The sequence below is a fragment of the Lutra lutra genome, chromosome 9 (assembly GCF_902655055.1).
Source record: "Lutra lutra chromosome 9, mLutLut1.2, whole genome shotgun sequence".
Taxonomy (NCBI): Eukaryota; Metazoa; Chordata; class Mammalia; order Carnivora; family Mustelidae; genus Lutra; species Lutra lutra.
Window position 1 is genome coordinate 37,066,633 of NC_062286.1, and position 17,012 is coordinate 37,083,644.

The following is a 17,012-nucleotide window of genomic DNA, read 5'->3' on the forward strand; positions in this document are numbered from 1 at the left end:
CTGGGTGGCTCAGTGGGTTAAGCCGCTGCCTTCGGCTCAGGTCATGATCCCAGGTCCTGGGTTCGAGCCCCACATCGGGCTCTCTGCTCAGCAGGGAGCCTGCTTCCTCCTCTCTCTCTGCCTGCCGCTCTGCCTACTTGTGATTTCTCTCTGTCAAATAAATAAATAAAATCTTTAAAAAAAAAAAATGTAGTAAAATTAAGTCTGAAGGGACAGTTAGGGCTATAAGTGCTGTGAGAAGAGGAAGTATTGGCTGCAGTAAAATGAGCTGACAAGACACTACAGAGACGTGCCTTGGATTAGGCTGGCAAGAGCAAGATCCAGAAAGAAAACCCAACATCCAACAAAGATGCACTAAAAACACCGAGCAGAACAGGTATGGAGGAGGCAGCACAACCAAACCCAGCTGGGCTAAAGGACAGGCATGGACTTTCATCAGAGACCTGCAGCCTTGAATACTTGCCCAGCCCTTACTAGCTATGTGATCTTAGGCATGTGCTAGCTGAGTGGCAGTTTCCTCATCTGCAAACCTGGAATGATAAAGTACCTACCCTCAGAGTCAGAATCCATAAGAAAATTACATAAAATACTGAGCAAAGTGTCTAATAAATAGTTAAGATTCAGTAAGTTAAAGGGGTTACAATTATCTCACTTAGCCATCAAAACAACAATGTAAGGTAGGTTCTATCATAATCCCACTTTTAGAAACAAGGAAACTGCATTTTGGAGAGGCTAAAAAATTTTCCCGGAGCTACACACACTTATAGGCAACAGGCCCTCAATCCCAGATATCAAATTCCTACATCCAAACTTTGGATTAAATAAAAGATCTACTGGGCACCCTTTGAATCCTGAAGAGAATAAGTTTTATGACCAAGAGAAAAAAGCTATAAAATGCGAGGAAACAAATAATAAAATTATGTAAAAAATAAGACACAGTAAACAATGAAAATATCAATCAGTACAAGGAGGCACATAAGAAAATATCGCCTATTGAAATTAACGTCTTAGAAATCTTAAGTTGTTTCTTCTATCAAGGTAGGGAGTTAACAAATTTAATAATTTTAAACTACAAAAAATCTGGGGCACCTAGGTGACTCAGTTGGTTGAGCAACTGACTTCAGCTCGAGTCATGATCCCAGGGACCTGGGATCTAGCCCTGCGTCAGGCTCCCTGCTCAGCGGGAAGCCTGCTCCTCCTGTTTATGCACTCCTGCTTTCTCTTTGTCAAATAAATAAGATCTTTTAAAAAAAAAAAAAAAGATTATGAAAAATCTGTATTTGCCAAGCAAAAACCATCCAATGTACCCGAGTTTTTTGGTGGTGTTCACAGATAAATAATAAGTTGTAGCCTGGCAGCTGAGTCAAAGATGATACATACCTGACCCATGTTCACAGTTGGTTTGCAGAAATATTCGGCAAATGACAGAAGTGCTGGATCAGAAGTAAATGCTGAAATTGTTTCTGGCTAAAAAAATAAACAGCAACAAATGTGAAATACCAGAGGTTATTTTCCTTATTGCTCAAATTGTAGTATATGCAGTTGTAAGAAAACTACCTCACTGTTTTCACACAACGTTCCCATAAAGCCCAAGGTTGTACAAATTTGCTAGAGCTTCACCAACCTGTTCCGCTGAGAAGTTACAAGACGCTTTTTCACATAAGCCAAACATAAGCTACTGACTTCTCAAAAGGCCAATAATAAATAGGTCTTTCTTATACAACTTGCCCCCAAAAGGCTTTCCCCTCTCCCTCACTGACTGAAAAACAAATAAGAAACTAGAACTGAAACTGAAAAGGTAAGGCAAAAAGACTACCACTCAATCCACTCACTAAAAGCTAAATACTGTATGGATTCCACTGGTATGAGGATGCTAGAATAATCAAATTCAGAGACAGAAAGCAGAATGGTGGGCACCTGGGGCTGCGAGCAGGAGCAGAAGTTGCTGTTGAATGGGTGCAGAGGTTCAGTTTTACAAGATGAAAGAGCCCTACAGATGGATGGTGGCTAATGACTGCGCAACAGTATGAATGGACTTAACATCACTGAACTATACACTTAGGGGTTACAACAACAAACTTTGCTTATATTTTACTACAATAAAAAAAAATTGGAAAAAAAAGAGATTAACACTCAAGGTTCAAGAAAGGGGAATATGGAATATATGGAATACAAAGGTATTACAATTTTCCACTGAGGTTTATGTTTTGCTTCTGAATTCCCTTGAAGCAGGGAATTGAGATGTCTTTTAATCTTTACGGAATTTCCCAATTCAAAATCAAGTATAAACTTTTCTATTTTCTTTACAAATTAGATTAGGGTCTTTGAGATGGGCTTTAATTTATACAAGCAAGAGAGCTTAAGTTAAACCATATCCAAAAGTCCTTCAGAACTATTTCATAGACATCCTATCAAATACTGCCCAACAAAATTCATTAATGTCAACTACATCTACTTAAACCCTGGGAACTATTATAAAGGCTCAGTCGTAAGTAACCGGTCTAAAACGAAATATGAGTTACAATAAATGCTACTTCCTTATGTGGAAAAACAAAGGTGGCTAATTTAGTCCCCTGGCTACCACTTAGCCAGTCCATTGGCCACATTTCTGCCTCTACCACCACCCTCTAGGGGCTCTGATCACTTTATACTGCGACTTGATGTATCTTCAGCAGGAGCACATTTGCTCATGAAATTCCTGAAAACTGTACTTAAACTGAGAAATTTTAATGTTAGTTTATGGAACACATTTCCTTTTTTTCTTTTTAAGATCTTATTTATGTATTTGTGAGAGAGAGAGAGAGAGAGAAAACTCACAAGCAGGGCGAGCAGGCAGAGGGAGGGAGAAGCAGACTCCCTGCTGAGCAGGGAGCCCGATGCAGGACTCAAACCCAGGACTCTGGGATCATGACCCCGGCATACGCTTAACTGACTGAGCCACCCAGGCATCCCTGTGGAACACACTTCTAGTGTGGGGAACATATTTAACTTCTGAAGTATAGAGTAAAATACGTACTGACCACGATAGGGATGAGACTGTTTCAAACACTCTTAATTTAACTGCTTTTTCATTTGAAATACTCTTAAATTAGCGGTCAAGTACTATGAGAATAATAAAGCAAACTGATCAAATAAACCTGTCATCCTTTTATCTTCACCAAGATTTAACCAACAAATGGGGGGTTTAAAGAAAAACTAATTAGCACTACCTTGTAAAAATCTTTATCTATTTCTGCCATGAATTAAACAAATCTTAACAGATTTGAAGATTAATAAGTAAAATTACTACACTAAACATTTTTATAGTGTTAAGATATACAGACCTGGGCGCTGGGTTATGGACATTGGGGAGGGTATGTGCTATGGTGAGTGCTGTGAAGTGTGTAAGCCTGACGATACGCAGACCTGTACCCCTGGGGCAAATAATACATTACATGTTAACTAAAAAATAAATTAAAGAAGATATACTGTCCCTACTGCTAAATGTAAGTCATCCTTAGAGTCCTGGCAGATGGCCCATATTTTACTGTAGCTGCTACATAAAACAAGAAACAGATCCAAGGTCATTCAGTCTTTATAATCTACAGTGATGAGAGAGCAGATTCACCTAAATGGTACCATAAATGTTACCACAGAAGTACATGCTTTGAGTGGGCTAGTGGGATTTGTAATTATTCCATCTCATCCTTCAGTTTTTAACCAGTCAATACTACCTTGAAAGCCCGAGCCTCAGAGTTCCTGTTGGCCACTGTCTGGGCCAACAAACTTTGCCACCCCATTGGATCTTCCTTGTAGGAGAGCTGACCTGCTCTGAGCTTAACATACAGAACTCCATCCTTAGAAAGGATTGATCTGGGGAAAAAAAAAAAAACCAAGAATGAATTTTATGTGAGGTATTATTTGTAGTTCTCAGCTGGAAACACAGTGTCTCCCAACATCACGTTCACATGAGATGAAGCCTTCATCATTTTCCAGTAGGGTATATGATCATTTACTGTGTGTAAAATTAAATCAGTCCCTCTGAGAAAGCCAAAATAAAGTTCTACTACTCTTTGGTATCTAAGTTCACAGAACTTAGTTCATGCTCTGCCTGCTCAAGTCTGTGCTTCAAAGGCAATATTTTATCTAACATTTCTCCATATTCCCTTTATCCTCTATCCACTGGAGGTACGAGATCTCTACTGACTGGCCAGCAGCAGGAAAAAATGGTTCTGCAAATCTAAAGAGAACAACAGAGAAAACAGCCATCATATATAGTTTAAGGGAAATATAAATTGGGACCAAACTATAAAAATTCTTTTTTTAATTAATTAATTTATTTTAATATGTTCAGTTAATCTCTGTAGAGTACATCATTAGTTTTGGATGTAGTGTTCAATGATTCATTAGGTGCATGTAACACCCGGTGCTCATCACAACACATGCCCTCCTTAACACCCATCGCCCTGTTACCCCCTCCCCCACCCTCCAACCCTCTCAAACCAAATCGTTATGGGCTTATTAAACTTTCTAGAAATTTAAAGACTTAATTTACCCTACTCAAGGTATAAAATTAACACTCTGTTCATTAAAGTAGTTACTTGCATATGACTATTTCCACTCAAAAGTTATCTATCATAATCTTAATTTTATAAGAACAATTCAACAAAACAGTAATAAAAATATCCAAGATGTGGTCTGGCAAATATCAATTGTTACAAAGTTCCCTTTCTAGATGGACATACATACCCGCCTTATTTTTTTTTTCCCATCTTTTTTTTTTTTTTTAAGATTTTATTCATTTATTTGACAGAGAGAAAGAGAGAGAATGCACAAGCAGGGGGAGCGGCAGGCAGAGGGAGAGGGAGAAGCAGGTTTCCCACTGAGCAGGGAACCCAATGTGGGGCCTGATCCCAGGACCTGGGGATCATGACCTGAGCTAAAGGCAGACACTGAACCGACTGAGCCACCCAGGCACCACCCCAGCCTTACTCTTTTACACTGATTATCTTTTATTACTGCTCCAACAGATAATTCCATTACTGTACCAACTTAGGTCACTACAAGTTTCTCAATAAATAAATATAACTAACTACTTAGGGTGTCTTCTAAACTAAAACTCGGGCACCTGGGTGGCTCAGTCGATTAAGCATCTACCTTCAGCTCGGGTCATGATCCCAAGGTCCTGGGATCGAACCCCACATCAGGCTTCTTGCTTAGCGGGGAGCCTGCTTCTCCCTCTACCTGCTGTTCTCCCTGCTTGTGCTTGCTCTCCCCAGCCCCCGTGCCAAATAAATAAATAAAATCTTAAAAAAAAAAAACGAAAACTCATTTTCTAATATAAACTCCGTTTCAAAGTTACAGACCACTTTATTCGATATATACGCTACTGTCCTGCATGAGATCAAAGAATGACAAGGAACCATCCTAGATAATAATCTGCAATTTCTACCTTTCCATTTACTTTTATTCACTTCACAGACACATCTAAGAAATTCAGTATACTTACTTCAAGTGTTGTGTTCCCTTGCTTAAATCTATGAGCAGCTCCCAGTATCGCGGGCCTTTTACTTTAATCTGCCAAGATAAATGTGAACACAGTCAATCAAACGCTAAAAAGGTGCTAGTGTGGCAAAATGAAACCCACATTTCTCAGAGGAAGTAAAATAAGCTGGAAAGAGATACTGAAAAGTTAACAAGCTACATTACTACACAAAAATGTATATGAATCAAATTCTATGGCCATCTAACCTCTCAGTAAAGATCTGCAAGTAAAGACTGTCTCTGTTCATGATAATTCCTCCCGGGGCTGCTTTCCTATTTCCTACAGAACACTGAGAAAGCAGAGGCTTCATCTCAGTTACCTCTGATGCACACTGATGTGGCTGAATTAACCTCTTGCACAGATCTCCCTAAATCACATCCCACTCACCTGCTTTAACAGGTGGAGTTCTGGAAGAAGGGTAGGAGCCATCAATTCTTCTTTGGTTTGTTCATACCACTGAGTACCCTTTACAGAAGTAAAAGAACAGCCACAATTCACTATGTAGTTAGGGGAAGCTACAAAGAAGAAACATCTCCATCCACTCCGTACTTCTCTTTCCCCACCGTTTCTATATAGACGGCCAGATGGCATAAAATGCTCGTTGTATCAAGTCTTAAGGGCTAAGTGTACAATCCTTTGGAAAGCCTGCATCACCTTACACCACTTCACATACTAGCAGTTCAGAAGATCTGTACTTCTGAAGCCTCTGGGTTTACACACATGTCATCTTCTGGGAACGTGCCTTTGCTCAGCTGGCAAACCTCAGCCCAAACACTGTGTCTACCAGGACAACTTCCCCAGTCCTCAACAGCTGGAGGGGACAATTCTCCTCTGCTCCCCTGCATTCTACACATACCCCCATGTGCTACTCTTACTGCATCCATGCCTGGCTACCTAATAGACAGCAGGTCCCTAAGGAATACAAAGATGTAATTTTTATACCCCAGAGCCTTTGCATAGTTTGATGCACAGAAGGTACTTAATAATATTCTGAATGAAGGAAGGATACACATGACTTACAATGTGTGCATCTAAATCAAAGATCTCTCATCAAATACGCTCTGCAAACAGATCTAGAATAGTTTTAACTCAAACTTGTGAACAAGGACATTTTCAAACTCTAGACTCTGGGGCAGAAGAGCAGCTGATGACTTCTACACTATTACCCTCCTAAACTACAAGTGAGCCTGAATGGCCTGACAGGATGTACAAGAACTTTAGAAGCTTCAATTTTTATAAAAGATTAATTCACTCTGTTGTCTTTTAAAGGATAAGAGTTCTGAAATATTTTGACCTGCAAAGATGTATGAGTGGTAACAAAACTACAGATAAATGAAAGGAGAGAATGACCTTATAGGTAACTTCTAAAAGGGCATAGCAGGGCATGTTTGTGTCCACATCCACGGGCACCAGGAGCCTTGGTTCCGCAGCCAGCACGTACAGGTGCCGCAGAGCCTGCAGATGATACCTGCTCACAGAAAACACAGACAGGAGGTAACGAACAGCTGAGACAGTGTGAGCTCTCCACCCCGTTGCTGCCAACACTGAACCCCGACAGAAGCTGGAGTTGTTATCTTCCCATGACAGCAGTCCTAAATTTAGGAAGATGACAAGATTCAATTAAAAACTAACGAAATTATAGACACATGATCCTTGACTCAAGAATTCTTTACTTTTTTTTTTTTTTTTACTTTTTAAACTTTTTTTTCATAGTTACAAGGTTTTATAGATAAGGTAAAAATTACCTTAACATGAAAATATTTACTGAAAAAATCATCACTTATAAAATCAGCTCTCAAATAATCCTTTAGTGACCTACACAGGCACCTTTTTACCTTCCAAGGGACTTATTTCTAGGTCTTTGTTTTTCTGGTGTAAGGGCTGGTAGGGAGAAGGAAAGCTCGTCTACGTACGCACCCTTATACACAAATATACACACACACACACCTGGGATCCAGGACACCAAAAACTAATGGGGGAGATTATGATGCTTTTCTGGGTTGTCAAAAAAAATTTTTTTAACTACCATTTATTTTTTAGCATTTATTTATTTATTTATAAAGATTTTATTTATTTGACAGAGAGAGAAGAACAGGAGAGAATAAGCAGGGGGAATGGCAGAGGGATAGGGAAACTGAGCAAGGAGCCTGACACAGGGCTCGATCCCAGGACTCCAGGATCACAACCTGAGCTGAAGGCGAACGCTTAATGGACTGAGCCACCCAGGCACTCCTCTATTTTTTAGCATTTAGACACAAAAAGTTTTTAGATTTTAAGATTCCATAAAAGGATAAAATGAGACTTCAAATTTTTCTTTTTAAATTTAAGTTATAGCAATAGCCTCCCCCTCCTCCCACCCAAACCTACCCTTTCCTATAAATTAATCAGAATTAAAAGCAGAGGGGGGCTCCTGCTGCTAAACTCTGGGTGCAAGTAAGTGGGGCCTATTGAGAAGGACTCCTATAATGACGAATGAAGGCTATGGTCCAAGGCCATTTTTGCTGGCTATAAGGAGGGTCTCCGAAACCAGAGGGAGCACATAGCTCTTAAAATTGAAAGTGTTTATGCTTGAAATGAAACTGAATTCTATCTAGGCAAGAGATATGCTTATATATATACAAAGCAAAGAATGACACAGTTACTGTTGGTGGCAAACTGAACAAAACCAGAGTAATCTGGGAAAAAGTAACTCATGCTCATGGAAACAGTGGCATGGTTCGTGCCAAATTCCAAAGCCACCTTCCTGTTAAAGTCATTGGCCACAGAATCTGTGTGATGCTGTACCCCTCAAGGATTTAACCTTACTGAAAAATAAATAAATAAATAAATAAATAAATAAATGTGTAGATATGTTCTTGTTTAAAGAAGAAAAAATTAAAAGCAATCAAGGCCAGGAAGAAAAAAACGGTATTTATCAGTTACATAAAGGTTCTTGGCGCTTATCACCAAACAGCTTTGTTTAAAATAGCTAAACCAAACAATTCTTCTAGCAATAGGGAAGTGAGGCTCCTTGTTGTACCCTAACCACTAATTACTGACATTAACAACTCAAAAAGTCTTTCCTAAATTGACAAGCAAGAGACCACTTGTCAGAGTTGCAATAATTTAACAAGAATATGCTTGTGCTCCACCTATCATCAGAGTTTAGACGTCAGATCAGGCCACTTTTATAAAACAGCTAACTTTCATTTATTATTACTATTTTAAATGACATTACACTAGAGCATGACAGCTCAGTTACTACATTAGTGCTCCATTTCTTGATGCATCTCTTGAGAGATGAGCCGAACACACTGGTCACCTCGGATGTCATGGGAACATAAAGAGCTATTTTCTCCCCCTCCTCCATATGCAGCAGGAATCAGCTATGCCTGAAACTGCCAGGGAGACTGCAGTGCTGAAGGCCGTCTGTGCTCTCAAATGCAGAGCTTCTGTACAATCACTCCTTTCCTACATGTTTGAGGTTCTAGGGCTCACTGCCACTTATAAGTTATCTCTGATTCTTTGCTGCATTTTGCTTTTCATGTCCCTTTTATTTCATTTATACAAAACTTCTCAGCATTAATGTAAAAGAGGGGAAAATGGAATTCATATAGACACTGCCACTAAATCAGACCAATTTCTCTCTTAGAATTAAACAATTATGATATAAAATATATCATCTTGCTTCTGTTGGCTAGTATCTTTCCTTTGATGAATTTTTCCCTAAAGGTAACCCTGTTTGGCCCACTTCTGGGTTTAGAGCAGTTCTACTGATTAAAGAATGGTGGAAGATGGATCCATCAGTCCATAAGACATCCAAAGTTCTCTTTTGGTCTAATATTTGGAGAAACATTTTAGAAGATTTAGTCAGGAAGGTAACTAAGTCCAAGAAGAGAACAAATTAATTTGGAAATGAGTCCATGGAACCAAAGCACCATCAAATTACCCCTTGGAGACCTTACGGAAGATCACACTGAGGACACAATCATCAGACTCACCGATTGTCAGTGCTGTGAGCCGGGAAGTGCGGGTAAAGGGCACAGAGGAGAGCAGCAATGGAAGAGTTTGACGTACTCAAAGAGTACCTGTGAAACAAATGCAGGAGGGAAAAATGTTATTAAATACACTGTGCAAACTTCCAAGGCCTTCTTGAGAATCCAATAATTGGGGTACTATAGCAAAGCCCACTGATGAAATGCTTTGATAGATACTAGTGTGCCAGTGCTATCAACGTTTCACTTTTCAGTGAGTCTTTTTTTTCTTTTTTCTTTTTTTTTGACAGAGAGAGAGATCACAAGCAGGCAGAGAGGGAGGCAGAGAGAGGGAGGAAGCAGGATCCCTGCTGAGCAGAGAACCTGATGTGGGGCTCGATCCCAGGACCTTGAGATCGTGACCTGAGCCAAAGGCAAAGGCTTTAACCCACTGAGCTACCCAGGCGCCCCGAGCAACCCAGGCGCCCCTTCAGTGAGTCTTAAAGCCATTTTAAGATTATCTACTATTGAAAGCGGAAGAAACATTCCACAGATGATAACTTTCAAAACCTGAATCAGTAAACATGGATTTTTAACTGAAAATATCACAATAGTGAGGACCATGAATGCAATCCTAAAGATTACACTTATTGAAAGTCATGAATGAAGACATGACAATAAGGAGGTATGTATAGAACTCCAAGTATAAACAGTTTTTTTCTTATCACTGTGATAAACTTATTTTTATAAAAGTCACATACTCTTAATAAAATCTTTTGAGATTTTCCTTATGTTATTTTACCGTTGCTCAAACTCTGCACGGCCAACAGGCAGATGACTCTAAAGTTCTAAAGTTTTTCTTACAAGATTTTGTAAGAATAGTTTTATTCTTACAAATATTTTACAAAAATCTTGAAATAAAGATGGTACTGGACATCACATAAAACCACTGTTGCAGATAATCAATATATATTTCATTATATACATTCACATGCATACATACACACATATATCCCCAAGTCTTTATCATTTTAATAATTTAGGCATCAAGTAAGAACATAGCACTTATCATATATACATATATTTAATGAATTAAGAAGAAGATATTTCAAAATTTAAGGAAATATATCCATTTTCACATGTGCATAAAATAGGCCTTTGTCTCTTTACCATTTTGACAAAACCAAAACCCAAAGATAATATTAGATATTGTTACAAATTTTGAGATTAAACACAGGATGTGGCTATGCAATGAGAAATCTAAATGTTGTCACTAAGTACATATAACCATTTAAAGACCACGAATCATTAGAAAAGCAGAGCAGAGTGGGAGAAAATTTACTCAATATGAAAGCAGAGCAAGTAGGGTCACAGTGTAAAACAATGAAAGATTAACATTGAATAAGACTACACTGGAATTAAAATTAAAAAGAATGAATAAGAGAACAAGAGGTGCAGGGGTTTAGTTTGAAAGGAAAATAAATTTTCAAAAATCCTAAAATAAGAGGCGCCGGGTGGCTCAGTCAGTTAATCGTCTGCCTTTGGCTCAGGTCATGATCCCAGGGTCCTGGGATGAAGCCCCACATTGGGCTCTCTGCTCAGCAGGAGCCTACTTCTCCCACTCCCTGATGCTACCCTTGCTTGTACTCTCTCTCTGTCAAATAAATAAATCTTTTTAAAAAATCATAAAATAAGAATTTTCATAGTAAGTTTTTTTAACTATTCTTAATTCTAAACAATTAGAGAAAGAAAAATTCTATAAAACCTGTTAAAAGGGAAAGCACCCTTTCTGACAATCTTTACCTTTTATACCTCTAGAAAGGTGAGCTCCAATGTTTAATTCAGTCTTACAGAAGAGAGGAAAATATACCTATATGACTTGTAGAAATTGTATCAGTTGGCCAAGGTTACACACACTAAAGCTAAATAAATGAAATACACTGAAAGACTCAATAGTATAACGGATTTTAATTTCTCCCAAACCAATATATAGGCTCAATGCAATTCTGGTCAATATTTTTTCGGGTTATTTAGTGTGGAAAATAATAAAGAAATTCCAATATTTATATAAAAATTCAAACAGAAAAACACACTTTTGAAGAAGAAATCCCAGTTTGGAAGATTCGTTCTCCCTGTCATGAAGACTTACTACAGAACTACAAGCACTAAGGCTGTGGTATTGGTGCAAGTATGGAAAAATAGACCAGATGAACAGAATGGCCCAGAAATAAATGTATATATATGGACACTTAATTTATAATAAAAACGGTATTGCAGAACAGTGGAGAAAGAATAAATTTTTCAGTAATAGTAGGGCATCAATTATCAAAAAATCACATAGACGGGTGCCTGGATAGACACCATGAGTGTCTGCCTTCAACTCAGATCATGATCTCAGGGTCCTGGGATCGAGCCTCCATCAGGTTCCCGGCTCAGGGGAGAGCCTGCTTCTCCCTCTCCTTCTGCTGCTCCCCCTGCCTGTGCTCTCTCTGTGTCTGTCTCTCTCTCTTGTGTGTCAAATAAATGAATTAAATCTTTAAAAAGAATTTTATAGAAAAATCAAGTACAGGTAGATTTTATATCCAACTGTGAATGGAAAAGCTAAGAAACTTATAGAAAATAGAGTATCTTCATTTGGGGGAGGGGGTAAGGAAATATTTTATCCAAAGGACAAAAAAGTACAAACCATAAAAGAAAAATGTTAACAACTGTTCATCAAAAGACACCAAAAAGGTGAACCACACAGCAGAAAGTAAGTACAACACGTAAGAGTGACAGAGGGTTCAGGATCATAATGATAAAGCCATACAGAATAGTCAGATGAATAGAAACAGAGAGTAGAACAGAGGCTGTCAGGGGCTGGAGGAAGGAGGGAATGAGGAGCTGTTGTTTAAGCAGGACAGAACTTCAGTTACACAAGGTGAAAAAGTTCTGGTGATTGGTGAATACACTTAACTACTACTACTGCACATTCAGAAATGATTAAGAAAATAAATTTTATGTTACATGTATATTACCACAAATAAATTTAAGATCTTATTTATCTGACAGAGAGAGAGCACAAGCAGAGGGAAAGGGAGAAGTACGCTCCCTTTGAGTAGGGAGCCCGATCTGGGGCTCTATCCCAGGACCCTGGAACCACAACCTGAGCTGAAACCAGATGCTTAACTAACCGAGCCACCCAGGCGCCCCACCACAAATAAGATTTTTAAATAAATAACTAAGCCAATGAAAATGGGTAGCAGGAGACTTAGGTATTACAAAAGGAGATTTCCAATTAGCCATTAAAAATATAAAAGGTGCTAAATATCATTATTCAGAGAAATGGAAATTAAAACCACAACTACTACCAGATGGCAAAATCAAAAAGACTACCCAATAAAACTAGTGTTGGGAAGGACAGGGAACAACTAGAACGGTATACAATACTGATGGGTGTATTTGAAGCACTGAAGGCATTATCTACAGAAGTTAAGCATACATACATACATATGCACAGATCCACGCATAGACCTACATATAACAAAATCAAAGACATGTATAAGAATATTTGTAACAGCCCCAAACTAGAAACAACACATCCATCAAGAGCAGAGTAGATTGAGAACTGTGGTATAATCAGAAAATGGAATTCAACAGCACAGAAATATGAATACAACATTACTCCATGCAACAGGGATAAATCTCAAAAGGCTGAGCCAAAGAAGTATAGCTGACCCCTGAACAATGTGAGGGTTAGAGGTACCAACAACTCTGCATAGTCAAAAAAGTCCATGAATAACTTATAACTTCCCCAAAGCTTAACTAACAGCCTACTGTTGACTGAAAGTAGATAAAAGTAGATAAACACATACATATTTTGAACATATATACTATAATCTGTACTCTTACAATAAAGCTACAGAAAATAAAATATTAGAAAAATCATAAGGAAGATAAAATATATTTACAGCAGTGTACTGTATTTAACCAAAACGACTAGGTGTAAGTGGACATACACAGTTCAAACCCATACTGGTCAAGGGTCCACTCTAAGTATGATATAACACACAGTGTATGATTCCACTTGAATTTCAAAAACAGGCAAAGCCAGTCTAAGGTGTTAGGAGACTAAATAGTGATTATCTCTGGGTAGAAGTGAAGTAATCGTTAACAGGAGAGGCACAGCAGGGGTAGAGACAGGTATTCTGGGGAAGTCTTACAAAAAGATGAGGTGGTCAGGAATGACAGATGCTGAAAAGAGCAAAGAAGGGGAAAACCAAGAAACTCTCATAGGACCTGATGACTGATAGTGTTCACAACCTTTATGAGAGAGGAGTTCAGTAGAAAGGCAAAGTCACTAAACAATGGGAACAAGAGGTGACGCACTGAAGAAATGAGTACTGACTCTTCTGCAAATATAGAACAAGGATGACAACTCTACTAAGTAAGACATAAATTGATGGTTAAACTACAAACAAACAAACAAACAAAAAAACCCTTTTAAAGTATACTAATGCTCCTCAACATGCTAACAGCCAGTCAGGATCAAAAATTTTTCAAGTATTGGGGCACATGGGTAGCTCAGTCGTTAAGCATCTGCCTTCGGTTCAAGTCATGATCCCAGGCCCGCATGATCAAGGCCCGCATCAGGCTCCCTGCTCAAAGGAAAGCCTGCTTCTCCCTTTCCCACTCTCCCTGCTTCTGTTCCCTCTCTCACTGTGTCTCTCTCTCTGTCAAATAAATCAAATCTTTTAAAAAAAATTTTTTTTTCAAGTATCTTCAAAACTAATAACTCACTCTTACAGATCTTATTCATGAGATCTTTTCATTGAAGAAAAAATATATATTCACTTACCTTCCTCCTCCCAGAAAGAGAAGTCCAAGGGCCATGTGATGGGCTAAGTGGAAACCATAGTTCATTTCACCACCTGTTTTCATGTGTAAGAAGCGACAAAGCTGCAAAACCTTTAGGTTCCCCGAGCCGGCCATTACCATGGCAAGAGACAGAAGCACCACACTCAGGCAGGTTTCTAGGTTGTAAGGACCTGTCTGGAAATGCAAAAAGATGACATACTACAACTGTTGCATTACATTTATTATCAAAACTAAATTGGCCATCATGAGACTACAAATATTTACAACTTTAAAAATATCTGTAAAAACAAAAATTTTCTCTGATTATGAAATTTAAGTTCAACGTAGAAAAGTCAGAAAATAAAGTATCGAAAAGGAAGTAACAATTCCTTGGAATATTAACACCCAAAGAAAACTGCCATAAATATTTTGGCCTTTCCCCAAAACTTTTCCTGTATCTATTAATTTTTTTTTCTTTAAACTAAACTGAGATATCACTACACATATTTTTAACTTTTTAAATCTATTATATGTAACCAATCTTTACTCATAAAAAATTCTTACAGCATGAGTATGATAGCTCCATTGTATAACAATGTCTGGATACACCATAATCAAATTCACCTAACTACTTTCAGATTTTTTGATTTTCTAGTTTTCTCATATTATAATGTTGCAGAAATCTGTGTGGTTTTTATCAGGAAAATCTTATAATCTCCTGTTATTAGAGTTGCAATGCCTCAAAAGGAATTGCGTTTTTACTAAGGACTAATTTTCTTTTTAAAAAAGCAGTTACCAAAAAAAAAGCAGTTACCAATATTCAGTCCTGAGATCCCTGCCATAGGGTATGACAACCCATGAAAGATGGTTTTTGATATCACAAGAATTAGAGACCTGCATATCCTTCAAGGGTAAGCATACTCTCACCTAATTAATACCCCAGACCACAAATACAAAGATGAGCCAAAACTTCAAATCTCCCATACTCAACAAACTGCAGAAATACTTAACTACACATAAGTTAAGTAACTTAGTTACCAATAAATTTTTTCAAGTTCAATTTTATTCCCAAGGAGAATGATCATTAAAAAGACTTACTACAGAAGCATTAGGTGCAGACAAATAAGTCATAAAATCTTTTGCAAATTTATGCTGGAAAAACAAAAGAAAAAAATCTGAGGTTAAAAGAAGCCTATTAACACTTTGTTTAAAAAAAGAGAATAAACTAAGATACTTCTTACCAAACAGTTAAACGCGGATAAGTTTTCTGAGCCAGCAAATCGAAAACCCAGAGACAAACAGGCTCCTGCAATGATGTAGACATGTGCTTGCCTGAAAACAGATTACAAGAAATTTAATACTACCATTATTTTGCTTTAAAATTCATTATTACTATTTTCTGGGGGTAAAAATAATAAATATTCCTGTTCTCAAAACTAGTTTACATTCTTCTGGGAATGCTCAACTGTGCCTCTACTCCACCAGCGAATTTCTTCAGCAGAAGCACCACGTAGCCCTTACTGACAAAGTATGCCTCTTGACTGCATGTTTCACACACAGCAAAGAAGATGATTTTTAAAAATAACTGCCAAGGGGCGCCTGGGTGGCTCAGTGGGTTAAGCCGCTGCCTTCGGCTCAGGTCATGATCCCAGGTCCTGGGTTCAAGCCCCACATCGGGCTTTCTGCTCGGCGGGGAGCCTGCTTCCTCCTCTTTGCCTGCCTCTCTGCCTACTTGTGATTTCTCTCTGTCAAATAAATAAATAAAATCTTTAAAAAAAATAAATAACTGCCAATATTTTTAATGAAAAGGATAAATGAGGACTATGTACAAGCTAAATCTCTGATATTGTTTTCTGAGGGCAAAAGCTCTACACTTCAGAGACCTAAACAAAAAACAAAGAAAAAATTAATTCTGTGAGCATCTGGTAAGTAACAGTTAGAAACACAGGGGATTCAGAATTACTCAAATCAAGGAGTACTTTTCCCACACAGTATATTTCTATTTATTTATGAGAGATTCTATAATAGCTCATTTGATTTACGTATTTCCTGACTTACGATAAAGTTTCCAAATTCAAATCCTCTGAGCAAGGAAGTTCAATTTCACTGAGAGAGATACTATTTTCTCTTATAATCTGTTAAGAAAGAAAGCAAGAATACCTGGACATTAATATTCAAGTTACAAATATTACATGATTTGAAAAATAACATAGTGCTTTTTGGGGCACCTGGGTGGCTCAGATGGTTAACCATCTGACTCTTGATTTCAGCTCAGGTCATGATCTCAGGGTTGTGATATCAAGCCCCACAAAGGGGTCTGCACTAGGCGTGAAGCCTGCTTCCGATTCTTGCTCCCTCTCCCTCTGCCCTGTCCCACAGGCCCCTTCACCAAAAAAAAAAAAAAAAGAAAGAAAGAAAAAGAAAAGAAAAAAAAAAGAAAAACATAACTGCTTTTCATGGTCATATTACATAAAATAAGCTATTTCATTCAAAAACATATATTTTAATCACATTGAATGCAATCCAATTTCAAAATTTCAAATCTAAGACAGACCCAACAATAACTGATTAGGACTGAATGCATACGAACTGGAGGACTGAAGTGTATTCTGAGTGAGTAACAGGCTGATGTAATACTTCACACCAGTGAAGTGAAATGCAAAGATGACTGGAGAATAGGGCTGGAGCAAGGATATGAG

At 38.1% G+C, this 17,012-nt stretch overlaps 1 protein-coding gene and 1 pseudogene across 4 annotated transcripts in view; one reads left to right on the forward strand and one right to left on the reverse strand.

Moving 5' to 3' along the window:
* ANAPC1 (anaphase promoting complex subunit 1) overlaps positions 1–17,012 on the reverse strand; it is a 103,307-nt gene that overhangs the window by 15,508 nt on the left and 70,787 nt on the right. For all 4 annotated transcript variants that reach the window (XM_047745172.1, XM_047745173.1, XM_047745174.1 and 1 more), the window contains 10 exons: positions 16,372–16,448; positions 15,555–15,645; positions 15,412–15,465; positions 14,315–14,508; positions 9,505–9,591; positions 6,875–6,992; positions 5,912–5,989; positions 5,489–5,556; positions 3,714–3,852; positions 1,381–1,467 (listed from right to left, as the gene is read on the reverse strand). In XM_047745172.1, the coding sequence (XP_047601128.1) occupies positions 1,381–1,467; positions 3,714–3,852; positions 5,489–5,556; positions 5,912–5,989; positions 6,875–6,992; positions 9,505–9,591; positions 14,315–14,508; positions 15,412–15,465; positions 15,555–15,645; positions 16,372–16,448 (993 nt within the window). The remainder of the gene's footprint in view (positions 1–1,380; positions 1,468–3,713; positions 3,853–5,488; positions 5,557–5,911; positions 5,990–6,874; positions 6,993–9,504; positions 9,592–14,314; positions 14,509–15,411; positions 15,466–15,554; positions 15,646–16,371; positions 16,449–17,012) is intronic.
* Positions 7,105–8,647, forward strand: LOC125108804 (60S ribosomal protein L35a-like; annotated as a pseudogene).